General features: G+C 48.8%; 1 protein-coding gene across 1 annotated transcript in view; it reads right to left on the bottom strand.

The window, feature by feature from the left end:
• LOC116968317 (synaptic vesicle glycoprotein 2C-like) overlaps positions 1-21,828 on the bottom strand; it is a 46,579-nt gene extending 24,751 nt beyond the window's left edge. The window contains exons 1-4 of the mRNA XM_033015054.1: positions 21,530-21,828; positions 13,846-13,938; positions 13,217-13,378; positions 1,115-1,277 (exon numbers count right to left, since the gene is read on the bottom strand). Of these exons, the coding sequence (XP_032870945.1) occupies positions 1,115-1,277; positions 13,217-13,378; positions 13,846-13,938; positions 21,530-21,608 (497 nt within the window). The 5' untranslated portion in view covers positions 21,609-21,828. The remainder of the gene's footprint in view (positions 1-1,114; positions 1,278-13,216; positions 13,379-13,845; positions 13,939-21,529) is intronic.
• Positions 21,829-22,037: the final 209 nt, after the last annotated feature.

Here is a 22,037-nt window from a genome sequence, read left to right as displayed (position 1 = left end):
GTGGGATAAGATAGAATCTGTGTGATCGCTGGTCGGCATGGACTCGGTGGGCCAAAGTTGCACGGTTCTGTGCTGTATCTCTAAAGTTAACTAAATCCGTCACATCCTCTCGCAGGGGAATATCCCCAACAGGGAGGTCCTAGTTACACTCAGTTAGCCATGGAAAATAGGTGCAGGAGTAGGCCATTCGGCCCTTCCAGCCAGCACCGCCATGATCTTGGCCGATCATCCAAATTCAGTACACCGATCCTGCTTTCTCCCCATATCCCTGTATTTCCTAAGAGCTATATCTAATTCCCTCTTGGAAACATCCAGTGAATTGGCCTCCACTGCTTTCTGTGGCAGAGAATTCCACAGATTCACAACTCTCTGGGTGTAAAAGTTTTTCCTCATCTCAATCCTAAATGGCCTACCTCTTATTCTTAAACTGTGACCCCTGGTTCTGGACTTCCCCCAACATGGGGAACATTTATCCTGCAGCTAGCCTGTCCAATCCTTTAAGAATTTTACATGTTTCTATAAGATCCCCTCTCATCCTACTAAATTCCAGTGAATACAAGCCCAGTCGATCCATTCTTTCATCATATGTCAGTCCTGCCATCCTGGTGAACCTACGCTGCACTCCCTCAATAACAAGAATGTCCTTTTTCAAATTAGGAGACCAAAACTGCACACAATGGGCTCACCTCGTTGTTCACACCCATGACAGCAGTCTGCTGATCCGGGTACTCTACTCTGAGCTCTGTCGGAAGATCGCCGGTGGACAAAGAGGAAGATTCAAGGATGTTCTTAAACCCTCCTTATGGAAATGGCAACAACCCCACCAACTCCTCACCCCCATCTCTACTCAAGTGGAGGAGGAGCCATTTGGAATGGTATTGAGAACCTCAAGGCTATGAAGGTATTAAGATACCAGCAGAAGGAGTGCACCACCTCACCAACTAGCCACCTGCCCCATCAGACACCTCCTGCCCATTCTGCTCACATGGACCTCATCAGGACCAACAAAACCAGTATGGAAACAAGACAACCTTGATCCTGTAAGACTACCCAAGAAGCAGCACCTCCACAAAGCCAGGAAGGAAGGCAAGCAGGAGCCGGACCCATTACTCACCCAACTCCACTACAGAATCGCAACACTAGAAACGTCCAGAAATTAGTTGCCAGGCTCGATGTTGCTCCAAAGACCCCATTCACTGTTAACGAGAGCACTAGAATTCTCTGACGACCCTTCAGGTCTGCGAGTGCCCCCCACATGTAGCCCCCGATCATCATACCTGCATAGACGGGGAGAAACACTCATTGTAAGCCTGGATACCATGCTGTCTGGAGGCTTGTATCTTAATCCTACATTGACATGACATTCAATTTTGGGGCCTAGTGTGTGTGCCTGTGAACTTGCACACAGCAAGCTTCCACAAATATCCTTTCCTTTCTCCGGGTACCAATGAGAGAGGGATTTTTGACAAAAAGCCACAAGAACTCCCTCAGTTTCTTTCCAATTGTGTTCGGGACCTTTGACACTCACTAAGTTGATGGAGTTTTGGAATAACATCTCAAAACAAAACCATCTCCACGGGTTTAGATCAGATGCTTGAATTTTGGTGCAATAATTGAGCCCAGAGCCCTATGAGGTTCAGTTTGGATACATCATGGCCCACCAAGCCCATGCTAATCGTTGATCACCTGTTGACACTAGTTCTATCTTATCCCCCTTTCTCATCCGCTCCCTACACACACTAGGGCCAATTCACATAGGCCAACTAACATGCAAACCCACACACCTTTGGGCATGCCGGGTCCGGGCATGCCCAAAGGTGTCGGGGTCAATGCACCAGAATGGTGGACTATTTGGAGTGGACTGCGGAGGCCTGGTCTCCATTAGATCGGACACAGCCAACCGCAGCACAGAGTGGTGGAGGACATCAACATTGCTTGGCTAGGACGAAACCTGCAACTCTGACCCAGTGCCACCACCAGGACAATGGGCCAGGTTAAGACTTTAACATTTTTTTTGTGAAAGCTTTGGACTTGACAGGGGCAAGATGGTGCCTGAAATGTGGCAACTCATGACGTCAAAGTACCACTGAACCGGAGCACCTGGGTGGAAGAGACGCTGTCACAGGGAGACACCTCCCGAGGTCAGAATGAAACCCGCAACTCTACCTAGCGGACACACAAACCCCACGTCTTTGGGATGTGGAAGGAAACCAGAACACCCAGAGGAAAACCACGCAGACACAGGGATAACATGCGAACTCCACACAGGCAGCACCCGAGGTCAGGGTCAAACCCGGGTCTCTGGTGCTCCGAGGCGGCAGTTCTTCCAGCTGCACAACTGTGGGGAACTCAGCAAGTACGGACCGAGCACTCAATTTGTTCGACCGCACCGAGATGGACACTAACATTAAACTAGGAGTCAATGGGTTAACTGAAGCAAGACTGTGGGCCAAGGAGAACCTGGATTTTGTCTGAAGAAGGGTCTCGACCCGAAACCGCACCCATTTCTTCTCTCCAGAGATGCTGCCTGTCCCACTGAGTTACTCCAGCATTTTGTGTCTATCTTAGATATTGAAATGTTCAGAAGTAACAGCATTACTGGCAGATGATGAAGTGTACTGATGATGAAGTGTACTGATGGGCCCAGACATCCCAAATGCCAGACAATTACTTCTATTTCACTGCAGTAGAAACAAGGGATCTGCAGATGCTGGTTAATGCACAAAGTGCTGGTGTAACTCAGCAGGCCAGACAGCATCGCCGGAGAACATGGATAGGTGACTATCTAAATGGCGTCAAGTTGGGAAAAGGGGAAGTACAACGGGATCTGGGGGTCCTTGTACATCAGTCTATGAAAGTAAGCATGCAGGTACATCAGGCAGTGAAGAAAGCGAATGGCATGTTGGCCTTTATAACAAGAGGAGTCGAGCAAAGAGGTTCATCTGCAGTTGTACAGGACCCTAGTGAGACCACACCTGGAGTATTGTGTGCAGTTTTGGTCCCCTAGTTTGAGGAAGGACATTCTTGCTATTGAGGGAGTGTAGCGTAGGTTTACAAAGTTAATTCCCAGGAAGGCGGGACTGTCATATGCTGAGAGAATGGAGCAGCTGGGCTTGTACACTCCGGAGTTTAGAAGGATGAGAGGGTATCTCATTGAGACATATAAGATTGTTAAGGGTTTGGAGTGGTGGGTCTGTGGAATTCTCTGCCTCAGAGGGCGGTGGAGGCAGGTTCTCTGGATGCTTTCAAGAGAGAGCTAGATAGGGCTCTTAAAAATAGCGGAGTCAGGGGATATGGGGAGAAGGCAGGAACGGGGTACTGATTGGGGATGATCAGCCATGATCACATTGAATGGTGGTGCTGGCTCGAAGGGCGTTGTGGCGTTCCGGGTTGAGACCCTTCTCGAGACCAGTGGAGTGAAATAAATGACGCCTCGACTCGAAATGTCGTGCACTTCACTTCACAATGGTTCTTCTGATAGGTGCCAATCCCCTCCATTTCACAGTGGCAGCTGGAGTTACGAGGTTAGACCACGTGAATGGCTCACTAACCTCTAGAGTCACTCTTAGAATACCGAATGTTCATCTCTCTGTCCATGTTGAAGTTAACTTGAAACTTAATAGCAAGATGTACATAACATCAGAAAACAAATGCCCGCACACCGTAATGGCCAATGAGCTAGATTCCATCAGGATAACACAAGGAGATTGCTATCTACAGCACCGAAAACAAGTCCATGTAATAATCCATAGACACTGTGTTTTTAGAGCCAGTCCTCATATTTCGCTTGGGCAGCAGTATGGATTGATGTGAGTGCACAGAGACAGGACATTCAGCACCAGAATCTCTGCTGGATTACCTTCTTCACAAGTCCAAATTCATCATGCTGTAGAAATAAGGAACTGCATCAACACCGCTCCCCCCCCCCCACTTTACTCCTCACCCCTCCCCTGTGCCCCTCATTGTACCTATTCCCCCCCCCCCACGTTCCTTCCTCTGATTTCACATTTGCAGCTCTTCCATCAGCCGGCCTCAATCCTTCTGTTTTAATCTCTGGCCTTAGTTCCAACCATCTGCCGATCAAACTCCACCCCCCCGCCCCCCCCGCCCCCTCACCTGTGTCTATCTATGATGTGTGGCCTTCCTCCTGCCTCCTCTCTCTCTCTCTCAACTTTCTCCCCGCCCCCCCCAACAATTAGTCGAAAGAAGAGTCCCAGCCTGAAACGTCACCTATCCACGTTCTCTAGAAATGCTGCCTGACCCGCTGAGTTTCTTCATCACTTAGTTTCCTTTCCCCATGACTGTACTATTCACAGCCAAGTATTCTCCACTCCTCAACCACATAAAGGAGCTATCCTTAAACGCTCACTAACAAATCATCAGCTCTGGCACTATATTGCAAAGCCTCTGAACTCTTTGTACTAGATTTATAACAAAAAATAACTTGATTTGTATCCTGGCGATCTCAGTCAACCCAAAAGCACTCTAAGACTTAGAGTCAAAACCCAAATGGACTTTAAGACTTTTGCCTTCCATCACAGCGAGGAGGGCCTGGTAGACTCACTGTGGTGGATGTTAAATCTGTGTTTATTGTGTGTTTTGTTATTTTATTCTATATTATGACTGCAAGGCACGAAATTTCCTTCAGACTGAAAAGTCTGAATGGCAATAAAGGATACTTTACTTTTACTAAAGCCAATGAAGTAGAACAGTGAAGACACACGAGACAGTAGTAGCTGGAATCTTGATCAAAAGAAAACAAACTGCTTAGAAGCATTCAGCATCCATGGGGAGAAATGAACTGGACCCTTCCTCAGACTGATGGGAGGGGTGGGAGAAGGGGAGGAGGAAGAATTGCACAGTGATGGATTAATTCAGGTCATTAGCAGATGGGTGGAGATGGTACCAAACACTGGAGAAGTGGAGACAAAAGGGAACACACTGTGGAATCTGATAACGAAGGAAAATGGGGAATGAAAGACAGAACGAGAGGGAGGGATAGTGGGTGGAAAGGTATGTGGGAGGGATGGGGAGGAATGAAAATGGGAGACTTAAAGATGAGTGTATAAGTAGTGGAAAAGAACAGGGTGACAGGAGCAGGGGGAGTGGAAAGAAAGATGTGTACGGATAGATGGAGGGGGACGAGAGGGTGGTGAATCTGTGGAATTCACTGCCACAGTAGGCTGTGGAGGCCGTTAATGGATAACTTTAGGGCAGAGATAGATGGATTCTTGATTAGTATGGGTGTCAGGGGTTATGGGGAGAAGGCAGGAGAATGGGGTTAGAAGGGAGAGTTAGATCAGCCATGATTGAATGTCGGAGTAGACTTGATGGGCCGAATGGCCTAATTCTGCTCCTATCACTTAGAAACTTATGAAGGTGGGGGAAGGGGAGGTTTACGTGAATTAAGACAGAGACCTGTGTTCCCAGAGTAGTCGTAAAAAAGACACACACACACACCCACCAACAAAGTATCACTGCCTCGACAAGGCCGCCAGCATATTCAAGGACGAGTCGCACCCCGGCCACTCCCTCTTCTCTCTGCTTCCATCGGGTAAGAGGTAAAGAAGTGAAGCAAAGCACACCTCCAGATTCAGGGACACTTTCTTCCCAGCTGTTATCAGGCAAGTGAACTATCCTACCCACAACTAGAGAGCGGTCCTGAGCTACTATGTACTTCATTCGAGATCCTCAAACTATCTTTGATTGGACTTTACTGGACTTTATCTTGCACTAAACGTTATTCACAGTATTCCCTTTATCCGTACACTGTGGACGGCTCGATTGTAATCATGTATTGTCTTTCCACTGACTGGTTGGCACGCAACAATGGCTTTTCACTGTATCTCAGTGCAGGTGACAATAAACTAAACTTAAACTCATCATTTGCCTTCACAGATTTTGATACTATCTATTTTATTTTCCATACTTTTCCTTTTAGTTTAGGCACCTAAATAGGCAAGATGTTGCTGACGGCACAAAATAGCTATGCTAGAAGTTTCAGAAAAAGTAGAAAAATGTAATTCCCCAAAAATCACCAGGGTCCGAGTTCTAGTTCCCCAAAACTCACTAGGTCTGGTTGCTGTGCAACTTTTAACTTATTCGATTCACTCTAAATTTTGTTATAATGCTGTGCAATTTCTAAAAAGTGCATTTAAAGTGTAGATACTCAAAATGCTGGAGTAACTCAGTGGGACAGGCAGCACCTCTCGAGAGAAGGAATGGGTGACATTTCAGGTCGAGATGCTTCTTCAGAAGACTCCTCTTCGGTTTAAACCAGCATTTGCAGTTCCTTTCTATGCATTTCCTTCCTATGCATTTAAAGTGTGTTGGGGTATTAACTGGAATAACATCGCTAACAATCTGGAAAAATCTGTTAGCCCAACAACAAAATGCCCAGTGTGTTAGATTATTAGTTTTACTGTTCAATAATGATTTAGTTACGTATTGGATGTATGATCAGCAAGTTGCAGTAGACACAAAAACCGGTGGTTGTATTGAATGCGAATAGTCTTAGGAAGACATTGATCTGTTCTTAGGAAGATATTGATCAGTTAATAAAGCAGGCAGAGCAATGACAGGTGGAATTTAATAAGTGCAAGGTAATACACTTTAGAAAGACTAATAAGAGTAGAGTATAACACAATGAAAGGGAAGGCACTAGAATGTTCGGAGGAAGAGAGGCACCTTGGTATACACGACTCTGATAAGAGGTGAAGATGGCATGATACTAGACTTGTGGCCAAAAGAGGTGTCAAAAACTGAGCAATGCAAGTTGTGAGGATTCAAGGAAGATTTTTTGTTAACCCCCCCGCAAAGGATGGTGGAATCTGGAATGTATTGTCTGAGAAGGAGGCCAGCTGCTCTTGCAATATTGAGCAGAAGGGCACTGACCAATTGCTAGTAAATGGGATTAGTAGGGATGGGAGATTGATGTTCAGAAGTGGCATGGTGGGCTGAATGGCCTGATTCTGTGTTGTGTGATCTTTACAAAGTCTTGCAAAGAACATTGCAGATGCACCACAGTATTTATTTATTCATTATATTCAGCCAATGAGTTACCTAGTTACAGTCACAATTTGAGTTTATTAAATCATAATGATATATACCCAAAGACCAGTGCTTTTTTTGTGAAGATATCATGTATGGTGTACAGATAGCTCTTTAAAAAAAAACATTATTTTGCTTTCCGGCAACATGATAGGTATGTTTATTAATCATGCATACCTACCTGTGTACAAAAATATCACTTCTAAATCTGTCGAAGAAGTTATTGGAAATGTACAAATAACATGGTGTATTTAAAGCTGCAGTTAGAAAATATTATTCAGCTAGAAAAAGATGCGGGAGGCGATGCAAAACGAAGCACTTAATACAAAAGGTACAGTAAAATAGCATCCATAAAGACTCCTCGCACCCTTGTAATAGTCTATTCGAACTGCTACCTTCCGGCAGACGTTACAAGGCCATCTACACCCGCACCTCCAGACTCAGGAACAGCTTCATTCCCAGAGCTATAGCGGCTCTGAACCGGCCCTGGTGAGTGCCCCCCACTCCCCACGGGCTGTCTCCCTCAGCTGGTCACGTCGCACAGACACATCTGCACTTTAGTCTGTTTGAACTGTTTTGACTATTTTACTGTTGTAATGTTCTTTTTACAAACCATGTTCTCGGGGTATCTAAATCTAAATTCTATTTGTTACTAGACCAAGTGCAGACCCGTTGGGTCTGTTCCCCCAACGTGCGGTTGTGGGGGGAGGTGGCATGCAGCGTCACACACTAACTACCCCCCCCCTGCCGCACTCACGCTAATGGAGGGGGGAGAGAGAGGGGGGAGGGGAGGGGGGAGGGGGGGGAGGAGATGGAGGGGGCGAGGACGAGAGGCGGGAGTGATAGAGAGGCGGGTGAGATGAGGGGCGGGCGGAGAGCGTGGGGAGCAGAGGAAGGCGGGAGGGAAGGGGGTAGGGGTGTGTGGGGAGGGAGGGGGGTTTGCAGGGAGGGAAGCGGGGGGAGGGGATGGAGGCGAAGCGAGAGGGGCGCGGCGAGGATGGAGAGGAGCGACACGTGAGAGGGGGGAAGAGGAGGAGACGGGGGCGACTTGGAGAGGACGGATGAGGGGGGGGGAAGAGGAGGAGGGGGGGAGAGCGAGCCGAGAGGCGGGAGAGGTAGGAGGAGGGGGGAGAGAGAGAGGAGGGGGGGGGGAAGGAGGAGGAGGGGGGGAAAGAGGCCAGGGAGGGGGGCGAAAGAGGAGGAGGGGGAAAGAGGCGGAGAGAGGGAGGGGGTGAGAGGAGACTGAGGTCGAGGGGAGAGGAGGACGGAGGCAAGGAGAGGGAGGGGGTGAGAGAGGAGACGGGGGGGAGAGGGGGGAGAGGGGGGAGAGGAGGAGAGGGGGCAGCGGAGGAGGAGGGGGGGGGAAGAGGAGGAGGGGGAAGAGGAGGAGGGGGGGGAGAGGAGGGAGAGGGAGGGGGGGAGAGGAGGAGAGGGGGGGAGAGGAGGAGAGGGGGGGGAGAGGAGGAGAGGGGGGAGAGGAGGAGTGGGGGGCCAGAGGGGAGGACCCGAGGGAGGAGAGGGGGGAGGGGAGGATAGGGGGGGGGGAGGGGAGGGAGGAGGGGGAGAGAGGCAGAGACGGGGGGAAGAGAAGGAGAGGGGGGAGGAGGGGGAGAGAGGGAGAGGGAGAGGAGGAGGGGGGGAGAGGAGAGAGGGGGGGAGAGGAGGAGAGGGAGGGGGGAGAGGAGGAGAGGGAGAGGGAGAGGAGGAGAGGGAGGGGGGGAAGGAGGAGGAGAGGGAGGGGGAACGAGGAGGAGAGGGAGAGGGGGAGAGGGGAGGGGAGGGGGGGGGAGGAGGGAGAGGAGGGAGAGGGGCAGAGGAGGAGAGGGAGGGGAGAGGAAGCGGAGAGGGAGGGGGGAGAGGAGGAGAGGAGAGGGGGGAGAGGAGGAGAGGGAGGAGGAGAGGGAGGGAGGAGGAGAGGAGGAGGAGAGGGAGGAGGAGAGGGAGGGGGGAAAGGAGGAGAGGAGGGAGGGGGGGGAGAGGAGGAGAGCGGGGGGGAGAGGAGGAGGTCAGAGGGGGGAGAGGAGGAGAGGGGGAGAGGAGGAGAGGGGGAGAGGAGGAGAGGGGGGGGAGAGGAGGAGAGGGGGGAGAGGAGGAGGGGGGATGAGGAGGAGGAGGAGGGAGGGGGGGAGAGAGGAGGGAGGGAGAGGAGGAGGGGGGAGACGGAGGAGGGGGGAGAGGAGGAGGGGGGAGAGGAGGAGGGGGGAGAGGAGGAGGGGGGGAGGAGGAGGAGGGGGGAAGAGAAGGAGAGGGGGGAGAGGAGGAGAGGGGGGAGAGGAGGAGATGGAGGGGGAGAGGGGGAGAGGAGGAGAGGGAGGAGGGGGAGGAGGAGAGGGAGGGGGGGAGAGGAGGAGAGGGAGGGGGGAGAGGAGGAGAGGGAGGGGGAGAGGAGGAGAGGAGGGGGGAGAGGAGGAGAGGGAGGGGGGGGGGGAGGAGAGGGGGGGGGGGGAGAGGAGGAGAGGGGAGGGGGGGGGAGGAGGAGAGGGGAGGGGGGAGAGGAGGAGAGGAGGAGATGGGAGGGGGGGAGAGAGAGTGCCTTTTTATTTCAACCCAAACCCAAACAACCATTTGCAGGCAGTGCTTTTTTACCTCTAACCATATTTTCATTTTCAAACCAAATGAAGGGTACTCACAGTGCTGTCGACATTTGTCAGTGTCATTCAGAGCTCTGATTGAGGCACACCACTTGCAGAGACTGATTGAGGCACACCACTTGCAGAGACTGATTGAGGCACACCACTTCCTGGTTTTATAGTCCCTCCCCCTCCCTCCAGCTGGGGCAGCAGAGAGAATGGGAATTTTGTAAAAACATTAATATCTCTGTCAATTTTCATCGACGGGAAAAATCCTCGGCACACATGCGGCGGAGGGGGGCTCTGAGCGAGGTGGCCAAAAATGACGGCCGTAGGTGGCGGCGTACTCTCGGAAATCGCAGCACAGAAAGCCAAAACCGGTCAAGAACAGACTTTTAGTAATATAGATTTAAGTTATGACAAATCTATATCCAAATCTCGTTGCGCTTATGTGCAATGACAATAAAATATATTATTATTATTATTATTATCATAAGGAGAAAAAACAGTAAAAAGTGGTAGGAAAGGTAAACATTAAGTGGAAAAAGACTTCTGTCATCGAAAAGGCAAAATCAAAATGCACATGCTTCAAACCTTAAATGAAAACAGAAAATGTGGGAAATTCTCAATAGTTCAATGAAGATCAGCAGCACTGTTGTGGTCTACATCTCAGAATATTTTGTTTCTCCCTCTATTTCCATCCCATAGAACAGTACAGCACAGGAGCAGGCTCGACCCACATTGTCCCTGCCGAACATGACACCAAGTTAAACTAATCTCCGCTGCCTACACGTGATCCATATTCCCCCATTCCCTGCTTTTATCAGGTGCCTATCTAGAAGCTTCTTAAATGCCCCTATCATATCTGCCTCCAGCACAATCCCTGGCAGCACGTTCCATGCACCCATCACTCTCAGTGTAAGATCATTTACTTTACGTATCTCCTTTAAATGTTGCCCCTCTCACCTTAGAGCTATGCCCTCCAGTCCTTGACATCTCCCCCCTGGGAAAAACATTCTGAATGTCTACCCCACTCAGAATTTTATATACTTCTAACAGGTCTACCCTCAACCTCTGGCATTCCAAGTCTGTCCAACCTCCCCTTATAGATAACACCCTCTAATCCATGCAGCATTATAGTTTTAGACAATAGACAATAGGTGCAGGAGTAGGCCATTCAGCCCTTCGAGCCAGCACCGCCATTCAATGTGATGATGGCTGATCATCCACAATCAGTTCCTGCCTTCTCCCTATATCCCCTGACTCCGCTATCTTTCAGAGCTCTATCTAGCTCTTGAAAGCATCCAGAGAACCGGCCTCCACCGCCTTCTGAGGCAGAGAATTCCACAGACTCATAACTCCTGTCATATGCTGAGAGAATGGAGCAGCTGGGCTTGTACACTCTGGAGTTTAGAAGGATGAGAGGATATCTCATTGAAACATATAAGATTGTTAAGGTTTTGGACACGCTAGTGGCAGGAAACATGTTCCCGATGTTGGGGGAGTCCAGAACCAGGGGCCACAATTTAAGAATAAGGAGTAAGCCATTTAGAACAGAGACGAGGAAACACTTTTTCTCACAGAGAGTGGTGAGTCTGTGGAATTCTCTGCCTCAGAGGGCAGTGGAGGCTGGTTCTCTGGATGCTTTCAAGAGAGAGCTAGATAGGGCTCTTAAAAATATTGGAGTCAGAGGATATGGGGAGAAGGCAGGAACGGGGTACTGATTGGGGATGATCAGCCATGATGACATTGAATGGCGGTGCTGGCTCGAAGGGCCGAATGGCCTACCCCTGCACCTATTGTCTATTGTCTATATTGTCCCTGTGTGAAAAAGTGTGAATTATTGTCATGTGTACCGAGGTACAGTGAAGAGCTTTTTCTGGTGAACCTCCCCTGCAACACCTCTCAACTATCAGACAGATGAGCTGGCATTAACAAATCTCTCACCACCCGTCTCTCAGCCAGCACCACTGGCATTGTCCAATCCCTTCTGGCTAAATGGATTATTTTTTCAACTTGGCATTCGGTAGTGGAACCTGCGCATTTAACAAATGCAATCTGTATTAATGACTTGGAAGAAGGAACAGAGTGTAGCATTGTCAGTAATGCTGATGAGGCAATGTTGAATGGATTGCCAATTTGCAAAGTAGTCCACAAAGAGCCTCCAACGGAATATGGACAGTTTAAGTGAGCAGGCAAGAAAATGACAGATGAAGTACAATTTGGGAAAAAGTTAAGTTATCCATTTTGAAGGAAGAATGAAAAAAGATCATTATTTCATGTGGGTAGACAAAAATGCTGGAGAAACTCAGCGGGTGAGGCAGCATCTATGGAGCGAAGGAATAGGTGACCCAAAACGTCACCTATTCCTTCGCTCCATAGATGCTGCCTCACCCGCTGAGTTTCTCCAGCATTTTTGTCTACCTTCGATTTTTCCAGCATCTGCAGTTCTTTCTTAATTATTTCAAGTGGAGTACATCATGTTCAGCATAGACCCTACGGCCTGTTCCTATGCCCTATATACACTATAGAGGCGACCAAACGTTGAGGTGCAAAGAGAACCGGAACCCTTCACATGATACACAAGGGACTGAGCATGGAGGTACAGCAAGAAATTAGGATGGCCGATAGGGCGGAAGAATATTGCTGCATTGTTGAAAGCGCCACCCTTTCAATGAGACATCAAACAAGAAAATGGTGCTGGTTTAAATTTTTTTTTTAAATCACAAAAGTACTGGAGTAAGTCAACATCTCTGAAGGACATGGATAGGTGAAATTTTGGATCAGGCCCCTTTAACCAATGTCTTTTTCCACAGAGAAGCATAGAAAGTCTGCCTCAGAGGGCGGTAGAGGCCAGTTCTCTGGATACTTTCAAGAGAGAGCTCGATAGGGCTCTTAAAGATAGTGGAGTCAGGGGATATGGGGAGAAGGCAGGAATGGGGTACTGATCATGATCACATTGAATGGCGGTTCTGGCTCGAATGGCCGACTCCTGCACCTACTGTCTATTGTCTAAAGTCCCATTTGTATTATATCATTGAGCAGCAGAGGAAATTTGCTCAGTGTCCTAGCTAGCCTGAAGCCCAGTCATTATATACAACTTGCGTGAATGTGATATGCATAAATTCACTGTTGTACTTTTTGTATGGTAATTTCAAATTTAGATACTTACTTAGAGATACAGTATGTAACCACTGAGTCCACAGTGACCATGGATCACCTGTTCACACTAGTTCTATGTTATCCAACTTTCTCATCCACTCTACACACACACTGAGGCCAATTAACCTACAAGCCCGCATGTGTTTGGGATGTTGGAGGAAACCAGAGCACTTGGAGTAAAACCCACAAGATCACAGGGAGAACGTGCAAACTCCACACATACAGCACCCGAGGTCAAGATCGAACCTGGGTCTCTGAGGCAACAGCTCTACCAGCTGCACCACTATCATTTATGCAAAGTACTTTAAGACACACCAAGGATGTAGATGAACCAGGTTAGTAATCTCCCCATCACTCTGCAGATTGTTACCTTTGTGTATAGCCCTTGGAGCTGGTGTCAGATTAAGCTCAATAGACAAAAGCTGGAAAATTACCTAGGAAGATGCTTGCTGTAAGCCAACCCATCTCGCCTGTGCCAAGGTGCAGGTCACAGCGGGCAGTGGGAAGCAGGAAGGACACGCACAGAATTTCAATGGCATCACTAGCGTTTGCCCAGCCACAGATAACCAACAGCAACATGTGGAATGTTCCAAAACCTGTAAAAATAAAGAGAGGTTTTCCAATAGAAATAATGCACAAAGCACAGAAATAGACTCGCGATGCTCAGCAAGAGATATCCCAGCTCTCACAATTCATTGGAGCCACGAGGAACTGCAGATGCTGCAGTCTGAAACAAAAACACATATTGCTGGAACTCAGTGGGTCAAACAGTGTCTGTGGAGGTAAAGATACAGTCGATTTTTCGAGTCGATGGAGGAAACCAAAGAGCTCGGAGAAAACCCACGCGGTCACGGGGAGAACGTACAAACTCCGTACAGACAGCACCCAGATCTCCGGCGCTGCAAGCGCTGTAAAGCAGCAACGCTACCGCTGCGCCACCGTGCTGCCCTCTAGTGCCATCTATTCTTTTTCTACAGAGATGCTGTCTGACCAGCTGAGTTACACCAGCATTTTGTGTCAATCTTTGATATTACACGAGACAAAGTTAACATTGAGTCTTTACCAGTTTCTTTGACTGCTTCTTCGAAGGTCAGTGCAACATAGCTGCTCTCCTGAACATCGGTCATTTCCAGTTCATACTGTTCGTGGGTTTCTCCTGGAAGTGAAGAAGTCATTCCGTCACCAGGCATATTCGTGCAAAAGGCAAAGCGGCTACACTCAAAGGCAGAGGTATACTAGAGGGGGCAAAAACTAGACAAAAGAGGAGAAGGTCGGAGGATAATGACCCAGGGTGATGAAGAAGTAAATTTAACAAGGAGTAATTTAAGGGAGGAGGGAGGAGAGAGCGAGAGAGAGAGAAAGAGAGAGAGAGAGAGAGAGAGAGAGAAGGAGAGAGAGAGAGCGAGAGGGGGAAAATTTGAGGAGGTGCTCATGCCCAGGGCAAAGAAACAGCAGAACTCGAAGATCAAAACTCCAGGTGATGTGTATTAAATTCTTGTTGTTCACATATGCCTTGAGCAACAGAAACAATACCGATACTGTGAGAAGCAGGCTGTTAGTAAGAGTATTTATACCTGTTGACATATAAACCAGAAATTCCAGTTACCTGGAGAGAGAAAATTTAAATACAAATCAAATCTACATTTCTGATGTCAGATGTTCTGTTGGGAAATAAACGGCAAGGTTACTAGTTCCACAGGGTATACGAGTAGAATTAGGCCATTCGTCCCATCGAGTCCACTTCGCCATTCAATCATGGCTGATCTCTGCCTCCTAATCCCATTTTCCTGCCTTCTCCCCATAACCCTTGGCACCCGTTCTAATCAAGAATTTGTCTGGCTCTGCTTTAAAAATATCCACTGACTTGGCCTCCACAGACATCTGTGGGAATGAGTTCCACAGATTAACTACCTTCTGACTAAAGAAGTTCCTCCTCACCTCCTTCCTAAAAGAGCGCCCTTTAATTCTGAGGCTATGACCTCCGGTCTTCGACTCTCCCACCAGTGGAAACATCCTCTCCACATCCACTCTATCAATGCCTGTCATTATTCTGTAAGTTTTAATGAGGTCCCCCCTCAACCTTCTAAATTTCCGTAGAGGCCCAGTGCTGTCAAACACTCATCATATGCGAACCCACTCATTCCTGGGATCATTCTAGTAAACAGAGACCCTCTCCAGAGCCAGCACATCCTTCCTCAGATATGGGGCCCAAATTTGCTCACAGTACTCCAAATTCGGCCTGACCAGCGCTTTATAGAGCCTCAGCATTACATCTGTGTTTTTGTATACCAGTCCTCTTGATATAAATGCTAGCATTGAATTTGCCTTCCTTACTAACGATTTGACTTGCAAATTAACTTTTTGGGAGTCCTGCAACAAAAGTCCCTTTGCACCTGTTTTGACGAATGCAATCAACCGTCACATTGCACAGTCAAATAAGATCAAAAAGAACAAGTTGTCCTACAGCTTTAGGCTGTGCATGCCATACGCAAGAAGGAGAAGAAGACTTTGCTATACTGAATTTGATCTGCAACTTCTCTGCCCACTCTCCTGCCCTGCCCAAATCCTTGCTTCCTCTACACTGCCTGCCCCTCCACCTATATTAGCATCATCTGCAACCTTGGCCACCAAGTCTTCAATCCCCTTATCCAAATCATTAATAAACAACGTGAAGATTCAAGCAGGATAGAAATGAAAAAAAACTATATATCATTGACAAAATCACCTGATGGTTCAATCCACAACATGACTGTTGCTGCAATGATCAGATGTATTTATGTAATAATCCAGGTGCATTTAATTCTATAGGTCAGGCAGCAACTCTTGAGAGAAGGAATGGGTGACGTTTCAGGTCGACCCGAAACATCACCCATTCCTTCTCTCCAGAAATGCTGCCTGTCCCGCTGACTTACTCCAGCCTTTCGTGTCAATCTGCGGTTTAAACCAGCATCTGCACTTCCTTCCTACATATTTAATTCTATAACAGCTTTGCCCTTGGGCTCACATCTCTGACTTTCACACCCACATTACTCAGTGTGGATACAGTCTTGGAGACCAGTTGCTACTCTAAGCTGAAATGCATCCAGTTAGAATCACTTCTATAGTACATCTGTAGATTGGGTAAGCGTCATTGGGGACATGCCAAATTTCCTGAGGCTTCAGAGGAAGTAGAGGCGTTGCTGTGCTTTCTTGGATCTTAGCATTAATGTGGTTGAAGCAAGAGAACTGGTTGCTGATATTCACACGAGGATCCTGAAAATCTCGACAAAGAGCACGACAATGGCGCACCTGGTAGACCTGCTGCTGCACGGTGCCAGAGACCCAGGTTTGATCCTGTCCTCAGGGACCATTTACGTGGAGTTTGCATGTCCTCCCTGTGACCATGTGGGTTTCCTCCGGGTGCAAAGAGGTCCTACTGCAGTTGTACAGGGCCCTGGTGAGACCGCACCTGGAGTATTGCAATTTTGGTCTCCTAATTTGAGGAAGGGCATTTTTGCTATTGAGGGAGTGCAGCATAGGTTCACCAGGTTAATTCCCGGGATGGCGGGACTAACGTATGATGAAAGAATGGGTCGACTGGGCTTGTATTCGCTGTAATTTAGAAGGATGAGTGGGCATCTTACAGAAACATATAAAATTCTTAAAGGATTAGACAGGCAATATGCAGGAAAAATGTTCCCGATGTTGGGGGAGTCCAGAACCAGGGGCCACAGTTTAAGAATAAGCAGTAGGCTATTTAGGACTGAGATGAGGAAAAACTTCTTCACCCAGAGAGTTGTGAATCTGTGGAATTCTCTGCCACAGAAGGCAATGGAGGCCAATTCACTGGATGCTTTCAAGAGTTACTCCAGTATTTTGCGTCTGTATTAAATCTGCAGTTCTTTCCTACACATCCTATTCAAAAATAATGTTGTATAATTGTTTATGGGCACTTGGGAGAGTAGGTGGTTCCTTGACTATCCAATTAGACTTTAGACTTTAGATATACAGCTCTTAGGGCTAAAGGAATCAAGGAATATGGGGAAAAAGTAGGAACGGGGTACTGATTTTAGATGATCAGCCATGATCATATTGAATGGTGATGGTGGCTCGAAGGGCCGAATGGGGAAGTCCAGAACAAGGGGTCACAGTTTTAGGATAAGAGGGAAGTCTTTTAGGACCGAGATGAGAAAATCATTTTTTACAGAGTGGTGAATCTGTGGAATTCTCTGCCACAGAAGGTAGTTGAGGCCAGTTCAATCTAACCCTAGATTTAAGAGGGAGTTAGATGTGGCCCTTGTGGCTAAAGGGATCAGGGGGTATGGAGAGAAGGCAGGTATGGGATATTGATTTGGATGATCAGCCATGATCATATTCAATGGCGGTGCAGGCTCGAAGGGCCGAATGGCCTACTCCTGCACCTATTTTCTATGTATCTATAAAGCAATTTCATGATACGTATCACGAAATCTGTTTTACATGGCTCTTGCCATTTTCTGACATACTTTTAAGCATATTTTACATGTAATGCCTTAACTATCCCTTGGTTACACTGGGGGAAACCACTGTTTATCTATATGGCTTTGTGTTTGCTTTCTATTTGCATAAATTATTTTATCTATCAGCTGTGACATATATCAGTCAACAAGACATTTTTTAAATAAGGGAAGGCAACTGCAATGATGAGAATGCCATCAATTTGGGCAGAACGGTGGCACAGAGACAGTAATTGCTGACTTATAGCAGGTTCGATCCTGACTATGGGTGCTGTCTGTACAGAGTTTGTACATTCTCCCTGTGACCCCGTGGGTTTTCTCCGGTTTCCTCCCACACTCCAAAGGCGTACAGGATGATACTGGCCAAACGCGGCAGGTGGGACCAGTATAGAAGGGCAAGTTGGGCCGAAGGGCCTGTTTCCAAGCTTTATAACTCTACAATAGACAGGGTAAATGCACATAGTCTTTAACCCAGATTAGAGGAATCAAGAGCCAAAGGACATAGGTTTTAGGTGAGAGGGAGCAATTCAATATAAAACTGAGGGGCTACTTTTCTTCTTTTACACAAGGGGTAGAAGGTGTACGGAACAAGCTGCCGGAGGAGGTAGTTGAGGCAGGGACTATCACAATGTTTAAAAAAACATTTGGACAGGTAGACACAAATAGCAAGGTGCATGGATTGGAAACGTTTAGAGGGATGTGGGCCAAATGTAGGCAGGTGGGACTAGTGAAGATGAGGCATGTTGGCCAGTGTGGGCAAGTTGGGCCGAGGGGCCTGTTTCCATGCTTCATCACTGTCTCCAAACATTACCTGCCCTTTCAGCTATTTACAGAGGGCGGCCAGTGGCTGATAAAGATCAGTACATCAAACACAATCCTCACACGATGATAGAATAGGCAAACAAGTCACATGCTGACTATGAATGGGGGGGGACAGGTTTTGCATACAGACTGCTGAGGAACACGAGAAAGTGCCTCATTAAAATATATTCTCTTTTCCTTCAACAAGCTCCACGATATACATGGTAATTGTAATATTTTACTTTGCATGGGAGTAGCGAACCAAAGTAGTGTAGATTGGGTAGGATTGGGATTAAAAACCTGCTGGAGACTCACATTCATGTGTCCACAATGTAATCACTAGAATACACTGAAAATATATTGACGCCCGACTTATTTAAAGCTATAATTCATATTTATATTTGAAAATATCCTGACTAAAGCAGTTTCATGATACTTGTGTCACGAAATTTCCAGATCTAGATTAAAGGGCCTGTCCCACGAGCATGCGACTGCATGCGGCAAGCGCGACCTAACGAGGTTGCTTGATCCGTACGGCCTCGCGGGGCCGGTCCCACTTCGATCGCCGGAGCCGTATGGAGCTGTGCGGAGCTGGTCCCGACATCGCACGGGGCTCCGAAAAAGTGACACTGTCCAAAAATTCTGCGCGGCAACGGCCTGCCGGCACGCAGCCGCATTGAAGCCGTACGCACCGCCTCGACGCCGTACGCAACGTCTTGTCGCCGTACGCAGCGTCTTGACGGGGTACGCCTTCGCTCGAACTTCTCGTCAACTCGTACGGGATCACTCGACCTCCGCGCAGCCCCCGCTTCCAGTTTGGTCGCGCTCGCCGCATGCAGTCGCATGCTCGTGGGACAGGCCCTTAAATCAGTTTTACGGGCTTTTGTCATTTTCTGACATACCTTGAAGCAATTTTAGACCCAATGTCTTAACCCTCGCCATTGATTACACTGGGAGAAACCACTGAATAGCGATATGGCTTTATGTTTCCTTTCTATTTACATAAATTATCTTAACTGTCAGCTGTGGCTTATATCAAAGTCCACAACATGCTTTTTAACAAGGGAGGGGCCACGTCACGGGACTGGAAACTGGAAGTATCCCGAGCTAATTCTGCGACCACCATCATCTATTGCAACAAGTGATGGCTCCCACTGATTGTCGCCTGAAGCTCGCGTCCTTTTCAGGGGTCATTTTCTACTTGCTGATGAGACAGAATATAGAAACATAGAACTGTTACATCACAGAAAGAGAAAATGGGTCATTTTCTACTTGCTTTTGCAGAAAGATAAATCAATAAGAAATAAAGGAAGTGCTCGGAATATACCGGGATATCAGAGCCCAGCACTAGTTATGGTGAACATTAAGGGCCTGTCCCACTTGTTCGACTTTATTAGGCGACTGCCAGCGACTGTCATAGTCGTAGCAGGTCGCCGAAAAACCGGCGACTGGATTCCCCCCGCGACAATATCTATGACAAGCTACAACAACCTACCACCTAGCTACGGCAAGCTACCGACAACCCATTAGGACGTCCACCTACGACCACATCTAAGACAACCTACGACCACACAGGCGACAACCTACGACAACCGAAGTCAACCTACGTCCACCTGCGACATGCTACGACAAGGAACGACCCTGTCAGCGACAACTGAAGACAACTCAGTCGCCAGTTGTAGGTTGACGTAGGTGGTCGCCAATGGAATTCACCGAAGTCAGCACCGGCGACAGCCTATGTCACCTGGCTACAACCTGCGACAGCATCTATGTCAGAAGTCAAGATACGCTTATTGGCATCAACCCACTGTCGGCGAAAATTTTTGAACATGTTGAAAATCCAGCGACGACCAGAAAGACGCTACAACTCTTTGGGTGACTGAGGAGAATAGCCATCCTTTTGATCCCTGGACTCAGAGAAATTTTCCACAATATCAGACGTGCTACCAGAGGTGGTGGAGAGGCATGTACTACAGTGGCATTTAAGAAGCTTTTAGATAGGCTCATGGATATGTAGGGAACAGAGGGATCTGGATCACGTGCAGGCAGAGGAGATTAGTTTAATTTAGCATCATGTTTGGCACAGACATTGTGGGCCGAAGGGCCTGTTCCTATGCTGTACTGTTCTATGTTCCAGGCTGATGAGACATAATATAGAATCATAGAACTGTTACATCACAGAAAGAGATAATCTGCCCCATCAAGTCTTTGATGGCCCCGAAAAAGAACAAACTACTTGGTCTCACTTCCTTGCTCTTTCACCACAATTCTGCAAATAATTCTCTCAGTTCCCATTTGAAGGCATCGTAATTCAGTTCCTGCCATCTCTATACAACATAACATTAGTGAATGAAAAAGACTTTCCACATCTCCCTCCTTGTCAGACACAAGGTTCAAAGGTTCAAAGGTTGATTTATTGTCACATACACCTAGATGTAGTGAAATTCCTTTTGCCAATACAGCAGTATCTCAGCAGGTCAGGCAGCATCTCTGGAGAATAAGGATAAGTGACACTTCAGGTCAGGACCCACAGCTTTTCCAGGGATGCTGTCTGACCCACTAAGTTACTCCATGCCATTTAAAAAAATAAACCAGCACCTACAGCTCCTTGTATCTCCTTCCTCATCTATACCAGGGGCAGGTTACCCTGACCAGTTCACCCTGTGCCCGAAGGAGGGCAGGGGTTGGTCCCCTAGGCAGGGGAGGTGTAATGCGAGCGTAGGGGAAGGGGGGCAGTAAATCGAGCCATCGTGAGAGGGGGCAAAGGGGGCGATCACCAGGGGAGGGTGGCAGGGGTCGACCAACGGGACAGAGTCAAGCAGCAGGGAGTGGAGGCAAGGGATCAAGTAGCAGGGAGAGGAGGGGGGGCAGGGGATCACACTCCAGGGAGGGCGGCAGGGGCATGGGTCGACCCTTAGGGACGAGAGACAACAGGTCAATCGCTAGGGGAGGGTGGCAGGGGTCGTGACCCAGGAGCCAGGGGGGGGGAGGGAATGGAGAGGGGGGGGTAGGGGAGTGGAGGAGGGGGAGGAGGGTAGGGGGTAGGGAGGAGGAGGGGGTAGGGGAGAGGGGGGGAGAGGAGGGGGGGGAGAGGAGGGGGGGGGAGAGGAGGGGGGGGGAGAGGAGGGGGGGGAGAGGAGGGGGGGGGAGAGGAGGGGGGGGAGAGGAGGGGGGGAGAGGAGGGGGGGGAGAGGGAGGGGAGGGGGGGGGAGAGGGAGGGGAGGGGGGGGAGGGGAGGAGAGGGGGAGGGTAGGGGAGGAGAGGGGGAGGGTAGGAGGGGAGGGGAGGAGGGGTGGGAGGAGCAGGGGGGAGGGCGGGGGGTAGGGAGAAGGGGTGAGGGGGAGAGTAGAGGGGAGTGGGAGAGGGGGAAGGAGTGGAGTGGAGGGGTAGGGGATGAGGGGAGGAGGGAGGAGGGAGGAGGCGGTAGGAGGTGATGGAGCCCGCTGAGGAGCCCGGGGTTCGCGCCCTTACCTCGGGCAGCATCCTGGTCGTCGCCGGCCTCCGCCTCCAGCAGCGGCTCCCGTTCCCGGGCGGACATTCGGCCTCTCATGATGGTCCCGGACCGGAGCCGGACTGGGCGGCGTCAGCGGGAGGAGCCGTGAGGGGGCGGGTTGGCGCCGATATCCCGCCCAGCCACCCCACGTGACCGCCGCTCCGCTGTCATGGTAACCGGGCCCAGCAGGCGGCCGAAGCCTGGGACCAGCGGAGACCCTCAGAGCTAATGTGTGTGGGAAGGAACTGCACACGCTCGTTTAAACCGACGATAGACTCAACATGCTGGAGTAACTCAGCGGGACAGGCAGCATCTCTGGAGTGACATCAATGTGACGTTCCAGGTCGAGACCCTTCTTCAGACAGAGTCAGACTGAGAGGGAGACACAGAGATATGGAAGGGTCAGGTGTGAAAACGAGACAACAAAAGATATGTGAAGTAAAGGAAAATGTAGAATAGATCATTGTTAGCTAGTAGAAGGTGACA

The sequence above is a fragment of the Amblyraja radiata genome, chromosome X, assembly GCF_010909765.2.
Source record: "Amblyraja radiata isolate CabotCenter1 chromosome X, sAmbRad1.1.pri, whole genome shotgun sequence".
Classification (NCBI taxonomy): domain Eukaryota; kingdom Metazoa; phylum Chordata; class Chondrichthyes; order Rajiformes; family Rajidae; genus Amblyraja; species Amblyraja radiata.
The sequence above is the reverse complement of the archived record's forward strand: the minus strand, read 5'-3'. Positions and strand labels throughout refer to the sequence as shown.